The sequence below is a fragment of the Propithecus coquereli genome, unplaced genomic scaffold (genome assembly GCF_000956105.1).
Source record: "Propithecus coquereli isolate 6110/MARCELLA unplaced genomic scaffold, Pcoq_1.0 Scaffold73, whole genome shotgun sequence".
Taxonomy (NCBI): domain Eukaryota; kingdom Metazoa; phylum Chordata; class Mammalia; order Primates; family Indriidae; genus Propithecus; species Propithecus coquereli.
In genome coordinates, this window is record NW_012153396.1 from 124,957 (window position 1) to 145,843 (window position 20,887).

A 20,887-nucleotide genomic window follows, 5' to 3' on the forward strand; every position below is an offset into this window, starting at 1 on the left:
ATCCTTGGGTTTTACCTTCTTGCCCCTACCTTTCATCCCTTGCCTTTCTAAGCCACCTTTCAGCACTGAGGTGCAGGGGAGGATAATTGGGAAGGAGACAGTCAGCCAATAGCTGATTAGAGAAATGTAGAGGGGCTGTCATGAATATTATGCATGCCTTGTGCACCCTCGTCCCCAGCTCAGTGGGAGTGAAAAGGGGTAGAATTAGTGTGCTGGGAAGTATACATAAGCACAGCTGGTCTTGTCTTTGTAGCAGTCCATAACCTTTATTGGCATTAGGGTGTCAGACCTGTAAGGATCATCTCTTAAGTGTGTCTCAGTGGAGAAAAGCTCAAGAATCATGTCAAGAAGACCACTGGATTTTATACCGCCTGAGCAAGAGCATATCACAGCCACATCAAGCAGGGATGGTGCTCTTTCCCGGGTTCTATCCTTAACTAAATTGTTCCTCTTCTGCTTTCTTCATAGTTTTCTGTCCCTCATTCCACCAGACCTATCTGCATATTTCTGTAGAGATGAGTGGCTTGTTTGACTGATGTTCTTTCCATTGCAAAAATTTATTCAATGAAAAATTCATTCCAGGCACTTGGTTGAGACTTGGAATTTAGGCCAATCCTGAGATGCATGGTGATCCTGAGAGAGATTGGATTGCCTGCCAGGTAAATGGCACATATGTTTTCCTTGGCTGGGGCTGGGGTCCGTATTACCTCAGCAGTCTTTCTGAGGCCTACTCTCGCTGCTCTGCAGGAAGGCCCTGTCTGTCCACTTCTGTGAAACTTGCCTCTTCTCAAGCACTCAGTAACTGGTGGTGTTGGCTCATCAGGCAATCAGGATGCCTGAGGCCTAAGCTTCCAGGAGAGTCAGAAGCACTCATGTGTGCAATAGGATAAAGGTAAGGACACTGAAGAATGGACTCTTAGCAGAGTGTAAGAGGTGAGTTCTAAATGAAGACAGATGAAGCAAGGGACAGAATTCACCAGCTTCTCTGCCAGTTGTGACTTTGACACAAATTATGTTGCTTTGAGCTCCTAGCAGAGAGCTAACCCCACCTGCTGTGTATTTTGGTCCTCTGTCCTCTACTCCTCCAAGACATCTGCAAGCACCACTTAGATGGGGGACAGGGCCATAGTCCATCCCTAAGGAACCGAGAGCTCCTGAACCCGGGAACTCTGCAGCAAGATCCAGGAAAGATTGGGTCTCCTTATGGAAGAGGAGCTCAGCTGAACAAAGCCTGGAAGCCATGCTCCATAGGCCGCAGGCCCTTATGGGACAGGCCCAGAGCCATTCTGCGAGAGCAATACCATCTGGATTGGTGATCTTGCCATCAAATGGCTTCCTGAGCAGGTTCTTGGTGCCCCTTGGCACTGGCCCCTTTTCCTCTGAGTTAGGGCTCTGTGAAGGGCATGGCTCCAATAAGCTGAGGTATCTGGTGTGTGGACAGCAGCTGGGAGTGTGCAGTGACGGCTTTAGATGAGGTTGTTCCTGAGACGCTGTTCCTGCTCCAGAGAGTGCTCTGCATCAGCTGGGTATGAATCCCCTGTGGGCCAAAGGAAAACAGGTAAGTAGCAACCCTGCCACAGGTTCATCCTCACTGACAACCTCACATAGATCCATTCTGCCCAGCTTGTCCTTCACATCAGGTCAGCCATGGGCAGACACCAGCCATTCCATAGAAATAGACCCTGGACACATCCCAGGTGTGGTTTCAGAGCCATCAGGATATGTAGGATTTTAAGTGGAGAGAGTTGCGCTGGTTATTCTCCTTCGCCCCCTCCTCAGATTCATTGTCTGCCCTTGATTTTCTCTGTGCCCTGGGACACTGACCCCTAGGGATTACATCACTCTGGCTCTCTTGTCCTCTGTTTTCGGGTTGAGTTAGGTCAATGGGAAGCAACAGTAGGAGGTTAGAGGGTGAAAAGTCAGGTACTTCTTCCCCTGCTTCGGTGCTTTGGCCCTGCACTTCTGGCAGTGACAGTCTGACTCCAGCTCCAGCCAGGTTCACCCTCCTCCATGACTCCAACTTTCACCTGGCTCCAGCACAGCCCTCGCTCCTTCAAACCTAAAGCAGGTGATAGCTTTCCACTCCTGTTTACCCATAGATGCCTCAACATCCCTCGCTCCCAAGTCCTATGCACACCTCTATAAATCGTCCTCTCATTAAATAACTTCAGTCTCTCATCCAAGTGTGTCTTCTGTTTTCTGCAGAAACATTGATGGGTCTCTAATCATTGGCAAGAGGACCTACAGAACAGCATTACTTTTCTTTCCCTCATCACTGCCTGGATCCCTTGCAGCTTGGTTCTAACGTTACGGAAGATCTGCTGTCTCCACGTGCGCAGCCTCAGATTCCAGTTCCTGATTCTTCTCATACATATCCCTGTCTCATTTAATGGCAGTGAAATCTACTCGGTCACACAAATTCAAAACCTCAGACTATTCTTCCTCTTTTCATTCTGTCTTCCATCTGTTGGCAGTCATTTTTTGAAAACATAAATGACCTTTTGTTTCCTTGACTGAAATTTGTCAGTCATTCCCAGAAGCCCACAAGGTAAAGTCCATTCTCATAACCCTCCCTGCAAAGAACTTTAGTACTTAGTAGGTTTGAAGTACACAGCCCCATTTTGCGAAAGAGAAACTCAGGTTGAGCTTTCCTCACTGCCCTCCAGCTAGAAAGTGGTGGGATTGGTTTTGGGACACAGTGAAACCTTCTGAAGCCCAGTCCTATGCTCTTTGTCCTGCTCCTCCCTTTGACTTCTGCCTCTCCTTAGAAATGCAGCTCAAATATCACTTCCTCAAAAATCTGTTCTAGCCCCCGGCTTGTTGCTTTCTCTGCATGTTTGCATTTAGTTCATACCTGTCTTGGGTACTCAGGAGTATTGGGGTTATGTATTTGCACGTGCACATACTCTACTTGACACTGAGCTCCCGTATCTTACATTTGTGTTCCCAGTGTCTAGCACAGTGTTCAGCACTGTACTAGGCCTCAATAAATGTTTGTTGACTCAATGAACACCTCTAACCCCACTCACCCCACATACGCAAGTATGGGTGTGAATGCCCATACCCCATAGTAAATACAGGCATTTCTTACACTTGAAGATAGAGGGATTCTTTTCTGACAAGTAGAACAGCCACATCCTTACTCTGCCCCCACTGGATCATGCTTCTTCCTTGGATGCTACGAATCCTGTAAGTGTCCCTTCTTACAAGCAGTGACCACAGCTGGAGATAGCAACACAGAGTAAAGGGACTTCTACTTTTGCCTGTGGGGTACTCAGCTTAGGATGGAGGCAGCTGAGAAAGACTATATGAAAAAGAAGGAAAAATACAGACTGGAAAAGAAAAATCCTGACATGGCTTGAGGACAGATTGGAAACTAAGTGTACAATTTTACAGCCTTAGGTGCAAATGGTGTACAAGTAGTTACTGGGGAGGCTGATGGTCTGACCACTTCTGGAAATCTACCTGTGAAGATGTCAAAGGAAATTCATCTCTGGTCCATTGTAGCCGTTTACAGGTACAAGTCACACACTTGGGGGAGCGGTACATTTACAGTATTCCAGCTCCCTGAGCCCATACAAGGCTGCTCCCACAGTGGCTCCGTTACCTGTGTGGCAGTTGTGTAGCCAGACCCGGTGCCCATCGTACTTGCAGCGGCAACGCATCATGTTGTTGGAGAAATCTGATTCTGCCACCTCATACTTAGGGTTCACAACCACCTGGAATGAGAGGGGGACTGCTGAAAACGGTGATGTGGTTTCTGAGTCAGTTGACAGTGGCTGTAACGCTCCCTTACGTCTCATGTAGCATTACAAAGTGTTTCTGTTTTTCGTGTCTTTAGTCCTTACCATCACCCCAGCAGGTAGGCATTAATGTCCCCATTTTACAGATGGGGACTGAGAAGTCACAGCTGAGGAGTTGTGACTTGCCCAGTTTCATTGAATCAGGACTCAAACCCAGGTTCTTTGGATCCTGATTGAGTGTTCTCTCCCCAGTGGCACAGCTCCTTGTTGGGGATATTACATGTGAAACTCTCTTCCCTTATTTGACCTCAGGGAACGTTTTGGAACTTGTGGAGGAAATGGGACTCTGTGGAGAGTCCCCCAGCCTTCTTACCTGGAAGATATAGTCCCCAGGGCCCACATCTGTGATATCCACCCACTGGCAATCAATGTCATGCCGGTAGGTGTCCCAGCAGCCTACAGTCACTCCCTGTTCCCCAAAGTTGGCACACGCATAGCGCCGCTGCAATCCTGCAAGGAAGGGTACGGTTACTGAGGCACTGAGTAGGCACTCGGGACCAAGCACTCTGCTAGACTGTTCACAAACTTTACCATTTAATCCTGGCACCAACTTCGCCAGTTTAGTGCAGTTATGCCCAGTCGACAGATTAGAGGCCTGAGGTTCAGTTCAATAACTTCCTTGCATACCAGAGCCAGAATTCCTGCTATGAATTGAGCACCGTAGCAAACCACATCTGTGAAGATTTTTACTTCAGATGCTCTAGCAGAAATCCCTGTTGGCCTAGAAAATGTGGTTGGAAGATTCCAGCTCTACCGTGCTAATTTATTTGTCCATCTATCCATCCAGCTCTCTAAGGACCCAGTGTTTATGAGCCATTCCTAAGGGATAGGGACTGTGGCTGTGCAGGTAGGAATCAGACAGTCCTTGCCCTCAGGGAGCTTAGCAGAGGTGAGACAGGTCTGCACTCCAATCCAAGGTAGAAAGTGCTAAGCATTTTAAAAGGGGTACAAAGTGTGTTGGGAATTCAAAGGAAGTAAAAACCTTCTGCCTAAGATTTCAGAAGGTAAGAAACTGATCTTGAGTGCTAACTTTCCAAGCCAGGGTCTCCAGGTGCCTGGGGCTGTTGAACAGGGCAGAGGGAACCTGGTCCCAGGATACGCTGGTAGAGGCTAACAGGAAACCACGCACCTGTGGGGCAATTTGTGTCCTCTAAACAGAAGCTGGCCTTGTGTCCCTCAGCCACCTTGGAGCCATTGAGAGTGAGCAGGTCATAGTGGGTGAAGACCTCAATGCTGTGGTAGTGCCTGCGGAAGAGAGAGAGCCGTCAGCCCGCAGCAACAGCAGAGGGTCCTCTGCGCCGGAGTTGGCCGGGCCCACCGAGGTACCAGGCCCCGTCATTACCCCGAAAGGAAAGTTACAATAGCAGGGCAGTGCCCTTCTCCCTCCCAAACCCGAGATTAGTGTGACCCACAGCCTGCTCTGTCAGCACCTCTGCTAGGCAGCAAGGCACAGCTTCCCCTGTCACCTAGGGTCTTCACCCAGGTACGGAGAGGTCAAAGCCCTGCCCCGGTAGCCTCCAGGAGGCTGGAGCCTGAGGGCAAGGCCTGGATGGGAGGTGGAAGGAAGGGCACCTGGTTCAGACACCAGCCTGGGAGCTGAGTTGCTGGGGAGGGAGCTTAGTCTGCTCCCTGTCAGCCTGGGACCAAATTGCTACCATTGTTTCCAATCCAGTTATAATGACGACTCTGTTCATGCTACAGGGAAAGGTGCTTATTATCTCAGGCAAGGCCAAGTCCCAAAGTTGTTGCCCATTCCTCTGAGCTTTCCCCACCCACTGCTGTGTCCTGAAGGAAAAATACATTCTGTCCTTTTCACAGGCATCGTCTCTCCCTCTCTCTGGTCTGGAAGCTCCTGATAGGAAAGAATGCTCATTGTCCCCTTTTTAGTACCGGTCTGTTCATGCTGTTCTTTGGGGCCTTGCCTTGCTGCTGCAGGAACAGGTGAGCTGTTTCTGCACAGCCAGCATCCTGGATGGCATATCTATTTTGGGCCTCCCTGTTTCTGGGAGTCCCCACTTTACCTGGCCTCTGAAGACACGGCCTGTCTATGGTCCCACATAGGAACATGGTCAAATACCATTCTAACAGAGACCAGCTCTGCTGGTAATGACTTCTCTGTGGGACACCACTGTGGGAAATACCCATGCGCACCACCAACATGGGGACATCAGGGAAGGCAAGAGAGATGGAGAGGGCAGGTGGGTGCTGCTGGATTCCGGTGTTGCCTCCTGCACACACGGAAGTAAGGCAGCTAGGAAGGCAGGCTTATCCAGAGCACACACTCAGGAAAGTTTGCCTGAGGCCACGGAGGGACCAGATTGTTTGGTCCCTGGACCCTGCTTTTTGTTCCTAACCCTCGAGAGGCAAGGCATGGCCAGCACTAACCTGTGGCACTGGTGCCAAATCCAGCTGTGGCGTCCAGTCTTTGGACGAAAGTCGGCCCGGCCCAGGTTGTGGATCTGTGTGGAGAAGCGCAACAGACGCCGGTGCCCGTAGGGCCAGTCCATGCGGTCAGCAGACTGGGAGAGGCAGTTCTCTTCGTGGGCGCAGTACAGCAGGCTGAGCGGGCGGTCCTCCAAGTAGGCTGTCTCCTGCACGAGCCGGGCGTTCATCACTAGGTCCGGAGCACCTGGGCAGGCAGAGGCAGGGCAGTGGTGGGAAGGATGGGAAGGCAGCCTGCCTTGCTCTCCTTGCTCTCCAGGGTTGCCCCAGACTAAGCCCTCCAGGAAGATCCCAGAAAAGAAGGTGTTTTCAGAGTTAGGAGATGTAAGTTCTAATAACAATAAAAGGAACAGTCTCTCACTTTTAACTTGGGAGACATCTGCAGTGTCATGGTTAAGCTTGCTGGCTTTGGGGCCAGGCCGCCTGGGTTTATTCTTGGCTTAAGTTTCTGACTATCATTTACTAGCTCTGTGACTGCTTAACCCTTCTGTCTCTCATTTTCATCATCTGTAAGATGGAGATAATAATGGTGATATTAATGTGATAATACCTGTAATGTGCTTAGACATTACAGGTCTGGCCCACAGTAAACATGCAGTTGATGTAAGCTAGTATTTCTTTTGTAAAATGCTTCTAAGCCTGTAAAGTGCTTTTATGTAGCTTAGCTCATATAATCCTCCCAAAAAGCCCTGCTGATACCTAACATGGATACTTTGCCTGTACTAGCACTGAAAATGCTCCAGAGATTCCTGTGGTATATACTGGAGAGAGTCAGGGTATGACCACTGACAAACCTTTGAGGGTTTCTGGGAGAAAGAAGGAGAGTGTTCAAAGACTGAGAAGAAGAGAGTAAAGGAAAGAAAGAAATGAGGATGTCAGCAAGGAGAAATAGACATGGCTATAGAGGCTGCAGGTTGGCTCTCTGCCCAGCCGTTGGGAGGCATCAAAAGCATCTAAGAAGAGAGCTGCCGTTGTAGGCAGAAGAGGGGTGGGCACGAGGTTCCCAGGAAGGGCAGTCAAGCAGGGAGCAGGCTCCCAAGGTGCAGGGAGGCCTTGGTGCTGGAGAGGCCCACTCTGATGCCCCGTCGCCCTGCAGGACAACGTGATGTAAGGGCCCGGTGTTCTCCCCAGGGTATGCTGGACAGAGAGGAAGCCGAGAGCTCACTGATAAAGGTTAAGGATCTCTTGGCATTGAAGTTTGGCTGGGAAGAAAGGTCAAGTGCCCGCTTGGATTGTTGCCCACCTCCAGCCTTTGGACTGGATATAGTTATCTTGGCACAGGCCCGGTTGGCAGATGTCAAACAAAGATGCTGCTGCCGTGGGTTTGTGGCACAGACCGTTGCCACAAATAGTCTTGTCCCAAAGCCCTTTGGGCAAATCCCAAAGCTCAGGAAGAGAACACACAGCTGGGCCTTAGGCCTCGGTGTGCTTCACATTTGTGTATCCTCCACAGCAGCTTTCAAACTTCTTACAACAAACCGCAGTGAGAAGTGTATTTTATGTTGTGACCCGGTACGCACATACACGGTTCCAAGAAAAAAATGCCGTCCTCGCTAATTGTAATGTGCTCTGATGTTTTCTATTCTCTTTATTTTTTTAAAACTGTTGGTCATGGCCGGGTGCGGTGGCTCACACCTGTAATCCTAGCACTCTGGGAGGCCGAGGCGGGCAGATTGTTTGAGCTCAGGAGTTCGAGACCAGCCTGAGTAAGAGCGAGACCCTGTCTCTACTAAAAAAAAATAGAAAGAAATTATCTGAACAACTAAAAATATATAGAAAAAGTTAGCCAGGCATGGTGGCACATGCCTGTAGTCCCAGCTACTCGGGAGGCTGAGGCAATAGGATCGCTCGAGCCCAGGAGTTTGAGGTTGCTGTGAGCTAGGATGACGCCACGGCACTCACTCTAGCCAGGGCAACAGAGTGAGACTCTGTCTCAAAAAAAAAAAACAAAAAACTGTTGGTCATAACCCCAAAGTTGAAAAACACCTGTTCTATATCCTGTGCTTTCACCTGTTCTTAGTTTTCTTTCTCACAATGACTCCGTGAGGTCAGCAGGGCAGGGTTCGTATCCTGATGTGCCTGGTGCTTTGGCCACACACAGCTGGGAAATGGCAAAGCTGGGGCTTCCCCTCCCCAGCGCTGCCAGCCATGGAGCTGGCACCAGCACGCAGGACCCTCCCGAGGGGGAGTGCAGGCCCACCTGTCCCCCGGCCCCGTGAGCCCCTCGTTACTCACTGTCCGTGCACGAGACGCCGGCCGAGAAGCGCCCGGTGCCGTGGGAGCAGTGCACCGGCCCATGCCTCTGGCACTGCTGCAGGGCCAGCTCTGTGCCTGCGCAGCGCACCCCGCTCATCACCACTTCTCCAGCCCCCGGCGTCCCCTGCCAGTACCAGGTGTCCTAAGAAAACAGTCATTGTCACCCGGTCAGGGCAGAGTGGTGCCTTGGGAATCATCTCTTCTGACTTCCATCTGGGGCTTGGACCCCGTCATACCCTCCCCCACCAGGTTGTGCCCAGCCTGGGCCTGGACATTTTTGGTGATGAGCCCTGGGAGCAGTCTATGCCATGTTCCGGCTCTTCTTACATTAGAAATTTCTCCCATGTAATGAGGCAAAAATCCACTACCTGTGGCTTTTACCATGGGCCCTGCACCCATCCCTCTCTCCCAGATGACAGCCCTTCACCATTTGGAAAGGATGGTCCTGCTCCCTTCTCCTCCACCCAGGCGGGTGCTCCCACGTCCCCAGCTGTTCCTCACACAGCCCCGGGCTTGGTTGTGCTCAGAGTTGAGTCCAGCTCTCCAGGTGAGGTCTGCCCAGGCGTGTGCGACAGCCAGCGTGGGTGTGGTTGCACAGCTTTCTCCATTGCGACCATACCCAAAGTCTCGATTTTATTATTATTGTCTTTGATGTCTTTTAAATCTATCCACTTATCCCTCCCTGGACTGCCACTAGCCTGGTCCAATCCTGCATCATTTCTCACCTGGGCTACTATGATAGCTTCTGAGACTGCATTCATGTTAGTCTGCTCCCCAGCCGTTTGCCAAATAGCAAAGGCAGAAATCTTTTTTAGAATCTGGATTACAAACTTCAAATGGCCTTGCCCCTGCCTCCTCCTCCACCCTCACACTTCCCAGGGCTTTCCTCTTGAGAGCCATTCTCCAACCTGTGGCCACTGATTTCCTCAACTAATCAAGCTTTCCCTGGCCACGGGGCCTTTGCATAAGCTATTTATATCCTGTCCCACCTTGTCTAGCTAACTTCTATTCATCTCTCCTGCAGACACAACTGTGTATCTGGTTGTGTGAACATTTGATTAATGGCCACCTCATTCACTCGCCTGTATGTTCTGTGAGGCAGGGACAGTGTCTTCTGGTTTATCACACCGTCGCCAGCACCCAGCACTACATCAGTCCATAGTTTTACTCAATAATGAATTGTTGAATGAATAAAAGAGCAGCAGCTTTAGCACAGGAAGTTTTGGGCCTCTCAGTCTAGGAGGCTGGGAGACTGTAGGGAAGGAGCGAGACAGGGACCTACCTTGATGGCGTGGTTGGCAAAGCCCAGGCCGAGCTGTCGGCAGGCCACCATGGCTTCGGTGAGCCCCCAGTGGTCACTGCACACGCTCCCCCAGCGTTGGACCCCGTTCACCTCCACCTGCACCTCCACCACGCCCTCCTCAGGGCTGCGCCCCCCAGCCAGGCGCACCTGCAATGGTCAGAGGTGTGTGAGCAATGGGGCAGCCTTAGGAGCAAGAGCCCAGGGCTGGGAGCCTGGAGGCCAGCCCAGGCCGGCTCACTGTGTGGCCCTAGACGAGACACTCCCCTTCTCTGTGTTGGTCTCCTCTGTAAAGTGAGACAGTTCACTAGGTAGTCTCCAGTGTCCCTCCCCACGAGAGAAATCTGACTTGAAATGTCTGCGCTAGGCCTCCTCTTGAAATCCTACCATAGTGACAACTGGCAGTTTGCAAAGGGCTTTCCTGCCTCTCACCTTATTCACATGACCCCACGAGTGTTAACCCCGTTTTACAGAGACACCAGCAACCCGCCCACAGCCCATGGTCCACGTTAAAACTTACGCTTGGACCCGAGCATCCCACACTGCCTCTCCTGTGCCACTCCCCGGTGCCAACAGCCCTGTGGCCCTCCTCCCCGGGCACCTTCTTCCTCAGCTGCACGGTCCCTGAGTGGGCGTGGGAGAGCACGTCCACCTGCAGAGTCCCTGCGGCCTTCTGCTTCTCTGAGGGGCTGCGGGCCAGGCCAGGGGAGACTCAGCGAGGAAAGGCTTTCCAGAATGGCTCCACCCGAAGGCGGTCTAGGGTCTGAAGCCTTGGTACCTCTCATGAACCCTGCCCCACTGGCTCCACGTGGTGTCCTGGGGGTTCCTGAGGGCTTCCCAGTCCCCCAGCCTGAGGCCATGCTCAGACCCGAGCTCACCTGGTTCTGGAAGCCCATGTCAGGGACGTTGCACCTAACAGCAGCATCATTCTCATGTTGGCAACCATTCTGGGACCCTTTCAGGGTGACGCAGTCACTGAGGGTCCGCTCATGTCCCCTGCAGCGCACCTCGCTCAGGTGGATGGGCCCCAGCCCTGCGGGGGACGGAGGTGCTGTGTGAGGCTCCATCTCTGTCACCCCACGCTGTGGCTTCCCCTCCACAGAGGGGGAGAACTTTCTGCCGTGGGCCCTGACAGCCCAGGGCCAGCAAGAGGTGAGCCAGCAGCATATCCAGACCCTGCCACCGCCCCCGACCCCAGGCCTCCTCACTCACCTTGGCCCAGCTGGGCCCCAAAGAGGGCCTCCCGAGCAGAGCCAAAGCCAAGCTGACGGCACACGACACTGGCAGAGATGAGGTTCCACCTGTGGTCACAGACGGTGCCCCACTGGCGGTTCATGAGCACTTCCACCCGGCCCTCGCCCACCTGGGCCCCAGAGCGCAGGCGCACCTTGGGCTCCTGCCGGGAGAAAACCTGCTTCAGGGAGGGCTGGGGAGGAGGCAGCCAGTCCCCACAGCAGGAAGCCACAGCGGGGGGCCCCTTCAAGCTCCGCCCCAGCTTCAGTGGCCGAGCTAATGACCAGGAGTTCCGGGCCTGCCTCTGACTTCTCAGAGCCACCACCTTGCATAAGCCGTTTTCCTGACCTCCACCTCTTCCATGACAAACAACCACCACGGAATCTTCAAGGAGCCCGTCCCAGTGTGCACGAAGGTGCCTGGAACACCTCGCTCGCACCTGCTCGTCCGCTTTTTCTAACGAAGGGCCGGGCTCAGGTTCCCTACTCAGCCCTCACCGGGATGCAGTTAGGAGTTAATTACCGTTTTTATGGTCACCTTCCACTCAAGGCTGGTGATGTCAGCTTTCCATTTATGGTAGGAATATAAACGATCCCTTTTAAATAAATTCCAAGGTTCTACCATACTGTGGTTCATTTCCCCCTCCAAGTCTGGTTCCTCTCTCCTCTCCCGCCTATGCTAGAGCCACCCCACCCCTCCGCCCACCCGGCAGGGGCCTGCCGAGAGGGGGCCGGTGCCTCCAGGCCGGGGTGCAGGGCCCCTTGGGGCTCACCTCTGCCCAGGGCTCCTTGCGTCGTGGCTTCACCTTCGGTGGGCGGAAGCGAGGCCCTGCCACACAGCTGACCACAGCATGCATGCCACCCGGGCAGGCCGGATGCAGCTTGCCCTGTGCTGGAGCCACCTGCACCTGGCAGTTGGCCATATGAGGCTCCGTCCCCAGGCAGTTGACACGGTGGATCCAGAAGGAGTTCTTATTTGTCAGGCTCTTCAGCCTGGAGGACAAGGGAGACTGAGGGTGGAGGAGGGGTTGAGGGAAGAGCTTTGGGGCTAAGGGAAGCCAAAGCGGAGGGCAGGGGCGGGGTGCGGAGTGGGGAGGGGAGGAGAGGGGAGGGGAAGGAGACCCTTCAGGCCACACCTCCTTTCATCCTCCCCCCAGGGTGCCGCTTCTCACCTATACTTGGGATCCTTCATCTTCAGGTTCCAGACTTTCCTGTGGGGAAAATGGATGGGAGGTGAAGGGGGGCAGAGGTCCCACCCGCTGCCACGCTGGCTCTTCACAGCTGTCCTAGTTTTGCACGGGACTTCACAGTTTGTAAGCCTGTAATCTCATTTCAGTGCTGAGCTTCACAGCAGCCCTGACAGAGTAGCCACCTCATAAATAGTAATTTTACAAGGCAGGCAAGCAAGGCCCCTCGGCTAGTCCTAAAGTGGGGTCTCTCTGTGCGGGGCTGCCCCTGGGACAGCCAGTCGGTCCAGATGAAGGGGAGCCTTTAGGGGCTGCTCCAGGAGCCGGGACCCGGGGGAAAGGTCCTCTGGGGACAGGTGGAAGGTGCAGGCCTTGCTGGTGGGGGCTGCCCACCCAGAGGCACCCGGACTGTCATCAGGGCTGCCCTCCTCACGGGCGGGAGTGAGTCAGCAAGGCCCGGATGTGCAGTTACCGGGCAGCGGGGAGTCAGTGCCCACATCCCAGTTATCCCCGGAGTGGAGCCGCACAGCCGGCCACCACCCCTCTTTCTTCAGGACAGGGTCATCTAAGACAGAGACACAGGACAGAGCAACGAGGACTTCCAACCCCTGACGTGAGGCATGACTGAAACCGACTGGGGCGGACGAGGCAGATGACCCAGACGTGCTGCGGGACATTTCTCCCTGGAGGAGAAGCGGACAGTCTGCCCTGACGGGGCAGCACCGTGGCTGGTCAGCGTTTGCGGGGCTGATGCAATCTGCCGCGACAGTTTGGTCATGTTTCTCGCAGAACCCACCCCAACCTGTGCCTTGCCAACACACAACCCAGTCACGGCCTGGCTTGGGGCAGAGCTGGGGACGTCTGCGGCAGCAGAGAACGGATAATTCACAGGGGACTGCAGGATCCAGGCCCTGCCCAAGGGCCCACAGCTGGCTGCTGGCTGAGCTGAGACCAGGACTTTGTCCATGCTGTGCCTGTGTGTCACTGAAAGTATCTTCGGGAAAGTCTGCTTTTTAAATCAGGGCAGTTTTACATGCAACGGTTTTCATCATGGGGGCATGTACTGTAGCCTGTTCTTTTTCTGTGATTGGCAAGTACAAGGTTTATTTTTCTGACTGTTTCTAGATATTTCCCGGGATCTTGACGTTCATCCTCACTCACGTTCCTCTGCCTCATTCTGAGGGATCCATAACCCAGGAAATATCCAGGCACATTCCTCAGTGGGGCCTGTTTCTCTCCCAGTCCCAACACCTGCTGAACGTCCTGCCACGGACGCCACTGCTGCTTGTCAGTGCCTTCCGTCCTCACTGAACTCAGTGAGGGCCACGTGCCAGATACACACACGTGTGCACGCTCATCCCCTCACGCATCTCACACATGAGCACACACAGGTACACACCCATATACACTCCTATACATCGCACACTTACATGCACACACCACACGAACATGTCAGCACACACACACCCCTCACGCATCTCACATAAGCACACACACATATACACACTCATGCACACCCCCATACATCACACATACACATCATGTGTACATCATATGCACATGTATGTGCACACACACTCAGCCACCGCCCCACGATCCCACCTCCTACCTGTAGTAGTGGCTGTTGGCAGGCAGCTCACTGGGAAAGCCCAGCATCCCGCACACCACCCTGCTGTTGTTCATGGTCCAGCTCTGGTCACACACCTGCCGCCAGTGGCCCTCATACTTCACCTCGACAGCTCCCTCGGTCACTGGGCTACGCCGCCTGGTGCTGGCAAGGATGGGCTTGAGCCGCACCTCCTCCAGCCGCTGGCCCTGCGGGACGCACAGTCACCCGTGGGCCCTGGGGTTCCTGCGCCTGCTGCAGAGCCCACTGCAGAGCTTCGCGCAGGAAAGCAGGGCCCAGAGCTCTTACAGACCGTCTCACCCAGCCCCCCATTGGACAGGCCAGGGAGCTGAGGCCCAGAGACAAGGAGGCATTTGACAAAGGCTACATGGCGAGTGCAAGGCAGAACCTCCATGTGTCTAGGCCCTTTCCCTCAATTCCTCAAATTTGTCAACTGGAGAGAACTAGGCAGCTCTGTCCCTCCCTGAGATCAGGGTGGAGTTTGGGAGGCTTCTGCTGGGCATGGAGGGGCCTCTTCCTGCCACTCTGGGGAGAGCTGAGATGCGCACAGACCAGTTGCACCAGCAGGATCCTTTGGCCCCTGAGACCCCTACCCTAGCCCTGGGGTTACTCAGACACGTACAGAGCTCCCCCATCACGGCCTGCTGTGATCAGTGGGCCAGGACCAGCTGTCCTCAGGCTGAGGCTGCCACACAGCAGAGGGTAGGAGCCAGATCCCTGCCCTGCCTGCTCCTGTTGTTCAGCTTGGGCTGTTTTTAGCTCAGAGTTGTTTGTGCTAGGAAGAGGCAGCAATTGTGGCCAGGCCTTGCGGGTGAAGCAGCCCCCTGCCCCCCACGGCATCCCTAGGGGAGCAGCTTCTGCGATTCCCAGCAGGCCCAGCCCTGGAGCTCTGGCCTGCCCCGTGTCAGGCTGGGGCCCTCTCTCCACGCACCTGCTCCAGGCCACACACAAGGGACAGGGCCCCAGGGATGTTGCTTAGCACAAGCTCTGCTCCCGTTCCCCTCCCTTCTCCGGGGCCTGAACAGCCTCCTCACCTGGGGCCCAAGGGCATTGGAGACCTTCTCAGAAAGGCCACGCTGGCGTTGGGGGTGGCACACAACACCTACGTCTTCTGAGTGGCTGCAGTCACTGACACCCCAGCCATTAGACCCACACTGGTCCAGGGAGCTCTCCGTGCCCGCACAGTGCACATTGTCCAGCCAGATGGGCCCTGTGGGGGAGGGGAGGGTGATGCTCAAGGGTGGCACGGAGAGGCAGGTCACCTGCCTCCTGGACAGGACCCCACACTCGTCAAGCCTCCTCCTCCAAACCCTGGTAGAGAGTGGGAGGGAGGAGGGGGCTGGTTCTCCTGGGGTCTCCGTATCCACAGCCCTGCCCACTGCCTCCTTTGGGCAGCAGGACTTGTAGAAGCTGTTTTCGGAAAATGTAGTAATTAGGCCCACCTGTTTGCTCATTCATTCAACAACATTTGCTAAGCACCCACTGTGTGCCAATCACTGTGTTCAAGGAGCTTGGAGTTTAGTCGTGGTGATGGTGGTGGCCTCATCACAAGAGAGAATGGGAGGGTGGGAGTGGGGCCGTTTGCAGCTGGGGCACTCAGGACATGTGTCATGGAGGAGGTCAAGTGAGCTGGGTATTGAAGGACAGGTGGGCATCCGATGTGTTCTGTCGCAGCCCCAGTGAGCCAGGCTCCTGGGCGAAGCCCGCTACCATCCCCTGGCCATCCTGCCGGTGGCACCAGTCACTCACCCTCCCCTTGGCCATACTTGGCACTGTGGGCCCAGGTCAAGGCAGCTTCAAAGCCCAGCTGGCGGCAGGCCACCGTGGCCTCCTGGAGAGCGAAGTCATCGTCACACACGGTGCCCCACTGGCCCTGGTGCAGCACCTCCAGGCGGCCCTCCTCTGGCCTGCTCCCGGGGCCCACCAGCCGGAGCTTTGTGGTGCCTGGAGACTGTGGCCTGCTGGGAGGGGCCAGGCCCAGCAGCAGCAGGAACAGGGAGAGAGTGGCTGGCAGGGACCGCATCATGGTGACTTCAAGGGCAACTGGGGCCACGGTACCTGGGCAATGAGTAAATGTGACAATGATCACCATCTCTTCAGCAGTTTGGCCGCTGCTGGCAAGACAAAGGATGGCAGGGTCCCTCCGTATGCACACATGTGCGTGGTGGCATTGATTGAGTCTGGGCTCTGAGGTTAGCCAATGTGGTTCAAATCCACCATTTACTGGCCATGGGCCCTTGAGGAAGTTGAAGTTTAACCTTCCTGAGTCTCTGAAATGGGGATGGTAATCGCGTCTCACAGTGTTGATGTGAGTGTTAAACAGAACACTGCGCAGAAAGTGCTCAGCACTGGCCCGGCCCGTGGTAAGCACTCAACAAACAGTAGCTCTGCCTAATAGTCTTATATGTAGGTCACGCGGCAGCCCCAGGGTGCCCTCGGGTCAAGAATATCCACCCAGGGGCCCTGCCCCTACCATCTGATGTTCCCACACCCTATTCAAATGTGTAAAATGCCACCCTCACCACAGAAGGCACAGGAGGCCGGAGCAGAAAGGTTCAGCAGACAGGAGCCAAGGCCCCCAACCCTCACTGGCTGTGTGGCTTGGGCAAGTCTCTTAGGCTCTCTGGGCCCAGTGCTTTATTTCCAACGTGAGGAGGGTGAACCAAGTACCATCTTGCATCTCCTCCAGCTTGGATAGCCTACGATATCCTCGAGCCACAGCTCTGGGGCCGCCCAGGCGTGTGATTCCTGCAGTGACTCGACAAACATTTTTGGAATACTCGCTTGGGGCCAATTAATAGGCCAGGTGCTTGGACTAGAAACTAAGACAACAAATACTCTCCCTACTAAGGGAAGCTCAGTGAGGAAGAATTAGGGAGGGCTCTCAAAGAAGGGATACTTAGCCTGTGCCTTGTTGGATGAGTAAGAGTTCTTTGGGGCAGGAAAAGGGCATTCCAGGAAGAGAACAGGATGGGTAAAGGAGGAAAGAGGGAAAGAGGTGTTTGTGCAAGAGCAGGAAGCACCCTCCGCCTAACAGCACTGGGGGCTTGGAGGGGAAAGAGGTGGAGGGACAGACTGGGCCAGCGATCAGGGCCTTGTGCACCATGCAGAGGGCTTGCCCTTCATCCTGTAGGAATCAAGGGGCCACGGGAGGGTTTCAGGTAGCGGACATACATCAGAAAGAGCCCCTGTTTCCAGGAGGCTGCATCAGATGCCCTTTGGGTCCTTAGAAGGGATAAGGTTAGGGGCTGGTCCTCTTCCCCTCGCATATTAGTGGGCTTGGTCCCCGGGACCAGTGTCTGAGTCTTAGGAGAGCCCATTCCGATGAGACCTGCCTCTGCCATGGCCACGGCTGCTCTTGGGGAATAACGCAGCTCATCAGCCTGGGTAGGGAGAGTCTCACGGCTCCTGCCACTCCATCCCTATGGCTGGTATCTGGCGGAGAGGCACTCCTTTTCCTCCCAGCAGGAGGGTGGGGTGGGCGCTGAGCAGTGCACTACATGGGCCCTGGGAATGAAGCGCCATGGGAGTGTGGACTCTGTGCTGTGTCCCCAGTGCCCAGCACAGTGTCTGGTATATAGGCAGCACTCATAAATAAATAACTGTGGTTGCACGGATGGGAGGTGGCATAGCACAGTACAGACTGGGGACTCGAACCGCCTGGGTTCAATCCCACCTCTGCCAATTAGTTTCCAGGTGACCTTGGCCAGCTGATATATTAATAATAGTTTCTCACTGCCTCAGTGTCTCTCTCTGTAAAATGGGGATAATAATAGCACCTATTGCATAAGATTTTTGTGAAGATTAAGCGAATGAATAGATATTAAACCCTCAGAAGAGCAAGCCCTCAGTAACAATTACCTGTTACTAACAGCTATTGTAACAGGTACTAGAGAGCCATCGGTCTAGATTGGTCCCACCCTCTCTTTGTACGAAGGTGGTGATGGAGGCTGCATCCTGTCTCAACTGCAAGTCCCTGGTACCCTTCTCTGCAGCGTCCTCCGGATTCACCCCCTCCCCTCTACCCACACTCCTGAGCCCAGGTTGTCCTCGCTCTGCTCCCTGAGGCTGGGCAGGGGCCTCCCTTCTTCTCACTTCCACAATGTCTTCCCACTCTGACCCCTCTGTGCTTTCCTTCTGGACTCAAACACTGTTTTCTGCATGCCACTCCTCACTCGGGGGCCCGTGGGGGCTCCCAGCTGGCTGTCACCATGAGCAGAGTGCTCTCTGCTCCTTCCAGTGTCTCCGCGCCCTTCTCCAACAGCTGGGGACTGAGCCAAACCAGTCCCTGTGGGTAGGAACACTTGCCAGATGACAAGAGAGGGTGGGAAGGATTAGGGCCCAGTGGTCACGTTGGGTCTGGGCTGAGTGATGACCACACCTCCTCTACCGTCCCCATGAGTTAGGATGCTCCTAACTCTGCCACCAAACTGTCGTGTGTCTGGAGGCAGGTGTTTTCCTTTCTTCAAGTCTCAGATGCAACACCTGTAAAATGAGGGGTGGCATGAGAGGTCCCCTACATGACATGCTCTGATAGGGCCTGGTGGCTGGGCAGGGCTGCTGCTTGGCTCGTGGCTGAAGTCCCCACAACACTGAGGAAGTTTTAGTAGAGGCTGTGGGCAGTCCCAGACCAGCCGCTCCCGCCTCGCCAAGGCATCAACCTCAGAGCAGGGTGGGCTTCTGCTGCTGCCCCTGGGTCTGGGCCAGGGCAGCTCCCTTCCAGAAGCTGCCGGGAGGTGGATGGGAGCAGGCGGAACCGAGTCAGGTACAGGGAGAGCAGGGAGAGCTCCTCCGTCTTCTCAGCCTCCTGCCTACCTCAGGCCTTCTGTGGCTTAGAAGACTAAACTTGTCTTCTCTCTGGTCCCCAAACTTACCTTCATCTCCCAGCCCCCAAGCCTTTGCTCTCACTGTCCCATCTCTGGGGGGCCCTTGTCCTCTCTCTCAGATTGTTAAACTCCTACAGGTCCTTCAACACCAGCTCAAACGCTACTCCTCCCTCCAACCCTCCCAGTTCCCCACCTTCTTGGCACTTGTGTGTTGCTTCCTGACTACGCAAGTTCCCGCGTGTCTGTTCCCTCAGCACAGCGCAGAGGGGAGGCCCGGAGGAGCATCCCTCAGAGGAGGAAGCAGCCTCAACAGTGGCCGTTCTTCACCCAGGTGAAGGAGAAAGGCGAGGGAAGGAAGGTGGAGGAGAAGGGGGACAGAGGGAGGTGAGGATGACAATAATGCATGACAAATATTTATTGACTACTTATCTCCATTTTACAGATGAGAAGATGAGACCCAGAGAAGTCAAGTAACTTGCCCGGCCAGGATTCAAACTCAGGCAACCTGGCTGAAAGCCCGGCTCTCGAAACCACAAGGGAGAGGGATGTCGGAAGAGGAAGTTCCACTGAAATTCCACACTGTTGCTGGTTTCTTTATGACCCGGGCCGTGGTTGAGGGCACTGGGCTGGGTGCCCACACCGAGTGCCACCAAGTGGCAGATCCAAGACCCTGCCAGCTTGAGGCAGAAAGGTACCTGCCCCAGGTACTGCCAGGGGATGCTGGCACCTGGCCTGACCTGGCCCAGGGAGGGAGGGCTGGAAGAGGGCAAATGCCCAACGGCATTCAGGAGAGGGCCATCTGGGGTGCTGTCTTGGGGGGACACCAACTTTGGGATCACTCACAGCCCCTTCTCTGTTGCTCTTTGGGGGTGGGGCTTCTCCCCTCGGTGGCCGCCTGGGACCATGGATTCTGTGGCCCTGAAGCAGTGCCAGCAAATGGGCCCTGAGCTCTACCTGTCCAGGCTAGGAAAGGTGGGGGCTGAAGCCCGCTGCCCCCGACCCCTTCCACTTCCTGTTTGCTCTCACCCCCCAGCTTTCAGCCCTGGTCTGGTTAGTTGGAGAGCCCGTATCTGCCCTGGCTCTTTGTCCCCCGAGTCACGACAGTGACATCTGAACCCACCTTGCCCCTTCCCCTGCCTCCTGGGAGGGAAGGCAAAGAAACAGTACACACTCGCAGCGTGTTCGCAAACAAGACACGCAGGCACCGCGCGGCCAGGGCACAGCACCCCACCCGGAGCGGGCGTTGGGCCAAGCTTCCCAACTGGGTCACTTGTCCAATTGGAAGCAGGCTGGTGAGCGACTAGCGACTAGCGGGCCAGGCTGACCATCCATGGGACCTCATCCCTCCCAGCCCCCAGCCTCCAGGAACCCTCAGAGGCCTGCAAGGCGCAGAGAGGCAGAAGGACAGACAGCACAGCAAGAGACAGACCCGGGGCCAGCGCCGGCGGGCGGGGGCTCACCAGCTGGAGCGCGGACGTCGCAGGGCTGGGCCGGCGCAGGGCTGTGGGCGCGAACCGGCCTGCGGGGCGCCTGGGGCCCTTTTATCCGCCTGCTGCCCGCGGCCCCCCAGCCCCCAGCGGCGCGGAGGAGGCCCCGCAGGCCCCGCCCTCGGGCCTGCCCTCGCTCGGCGCCCGGTCGGGACGCGGGCCAGGCGGCGGGGGCGGGAAGTCCCTGGCGGGGAACGGCGGGGGCGGGGGCCGCCGTCTGCGCGGGGACACGGGCCGCGGGCGCACGCGGCGGCGGGAGCGACGGGGGCGGATCCCCGCTGCTGGGAGAGGGCGGCGGCCGGGCCAGCGGCTGCGTTTGCAGGGAGCGGCGGCCTCGCCAGTCCCTCTCCGGGGTGCAGTTCCCTCTTTCGCCAAGCCGGGTGGTGATGGCCACCCCGGAGCCCCATGCAGTGAGGCCCGGCAGGTGCCAGGGCCACAGCGCAGCGCCCTTCCCACGGTAGCGCCTCGCTGTCAAAGGCCCGAATCCCGTAAGCTAGGATACTTGGGACAGTGTAGACGCCCTTCGTTTGGGGAGGGGGCCAGATGAGGTCGGGATGGAGTAACAGGCCGGCCTCTCCATTGCCCTGGTGCCCGCGGTGTGAAGTTCTGTGCCGCCCGTTGTGCAGCTGGGGACACTGAGCCCCAGGAGACAGGACTGGCTCCCCCAGGTAATAAACAGTAAATGGGAGAACTGAAATCCTCCACTAGGCGCCCTTACAGAGTTGAA

At 55.5% G+C, this 20,887-nt stretch overlaps 1 protein-coding gene across 1 annotated transcript; it reads right to left on the reverse strand.

Moving 5' to 3' along the window:
• Nucleotides 1-246: 246 nt before the first annotated feature.
• On the reverse strand, nt 247-20,239 carry LOXL4 (lysyl oxidase-like 4). Its single transcript, XM_012661775.1, has 15 exons — nt 20,134-20,239; nt 15,597-15,905; nt 14,882-15,057; nt 13,830-14,035; nt 12,206-12,244; nt 11,807-12,026; nt 11,014-11,197; nt 10,680-10,834; nt 9,784-9,951; nt 8,481-8,643; nt 6,189-6,432; nt 4,933-5,048; nt 4,117-4,253; nt 3,608-3,719; nt 247-1,537 (listed from the first exon to the last, which is right to left on the reverse strand). Exons 2-15 carry the CDS (start codon nt 15,871-15,873, stop codon nt 1,467-1,469), a joined length of 2,268 nt encoding a protein of 755 aa, XP_012517229.1. The 5' UTR covers nt 15,874-15,905; nt 20,134-20,239; the 3' UTR covers nt 247-1,466.
• Between the last annotated feature and the right edge of the window lie 648 nt (nt 20,240-20,887).

Bases quoted from the DNA above. Each gene is read 5' to 3' on its own strand.
- LOXL4 (XM_012661775.1), bottom strand. From the start codon at position 15,873: ATGATGCGGTCCCTGCCAGCCACTCTCTCCCTGTTCCTGCTGCTGCTG. The intron at 12,245-13,829 runs GTAGGAGGTGGG...TTTTCCCCACAG, and splicing joins GCCAACAGCCACTACTACAG to GAAAGTCTGGAACCTGAAGA. The intron at 9,952-10,679 runs GTGAGCTCGGGT...TGACCATTGCAG, and splicing joins ACATGGGCTTCCAGAACCAG to GTGCGCCTGGCTGGGGGGCG.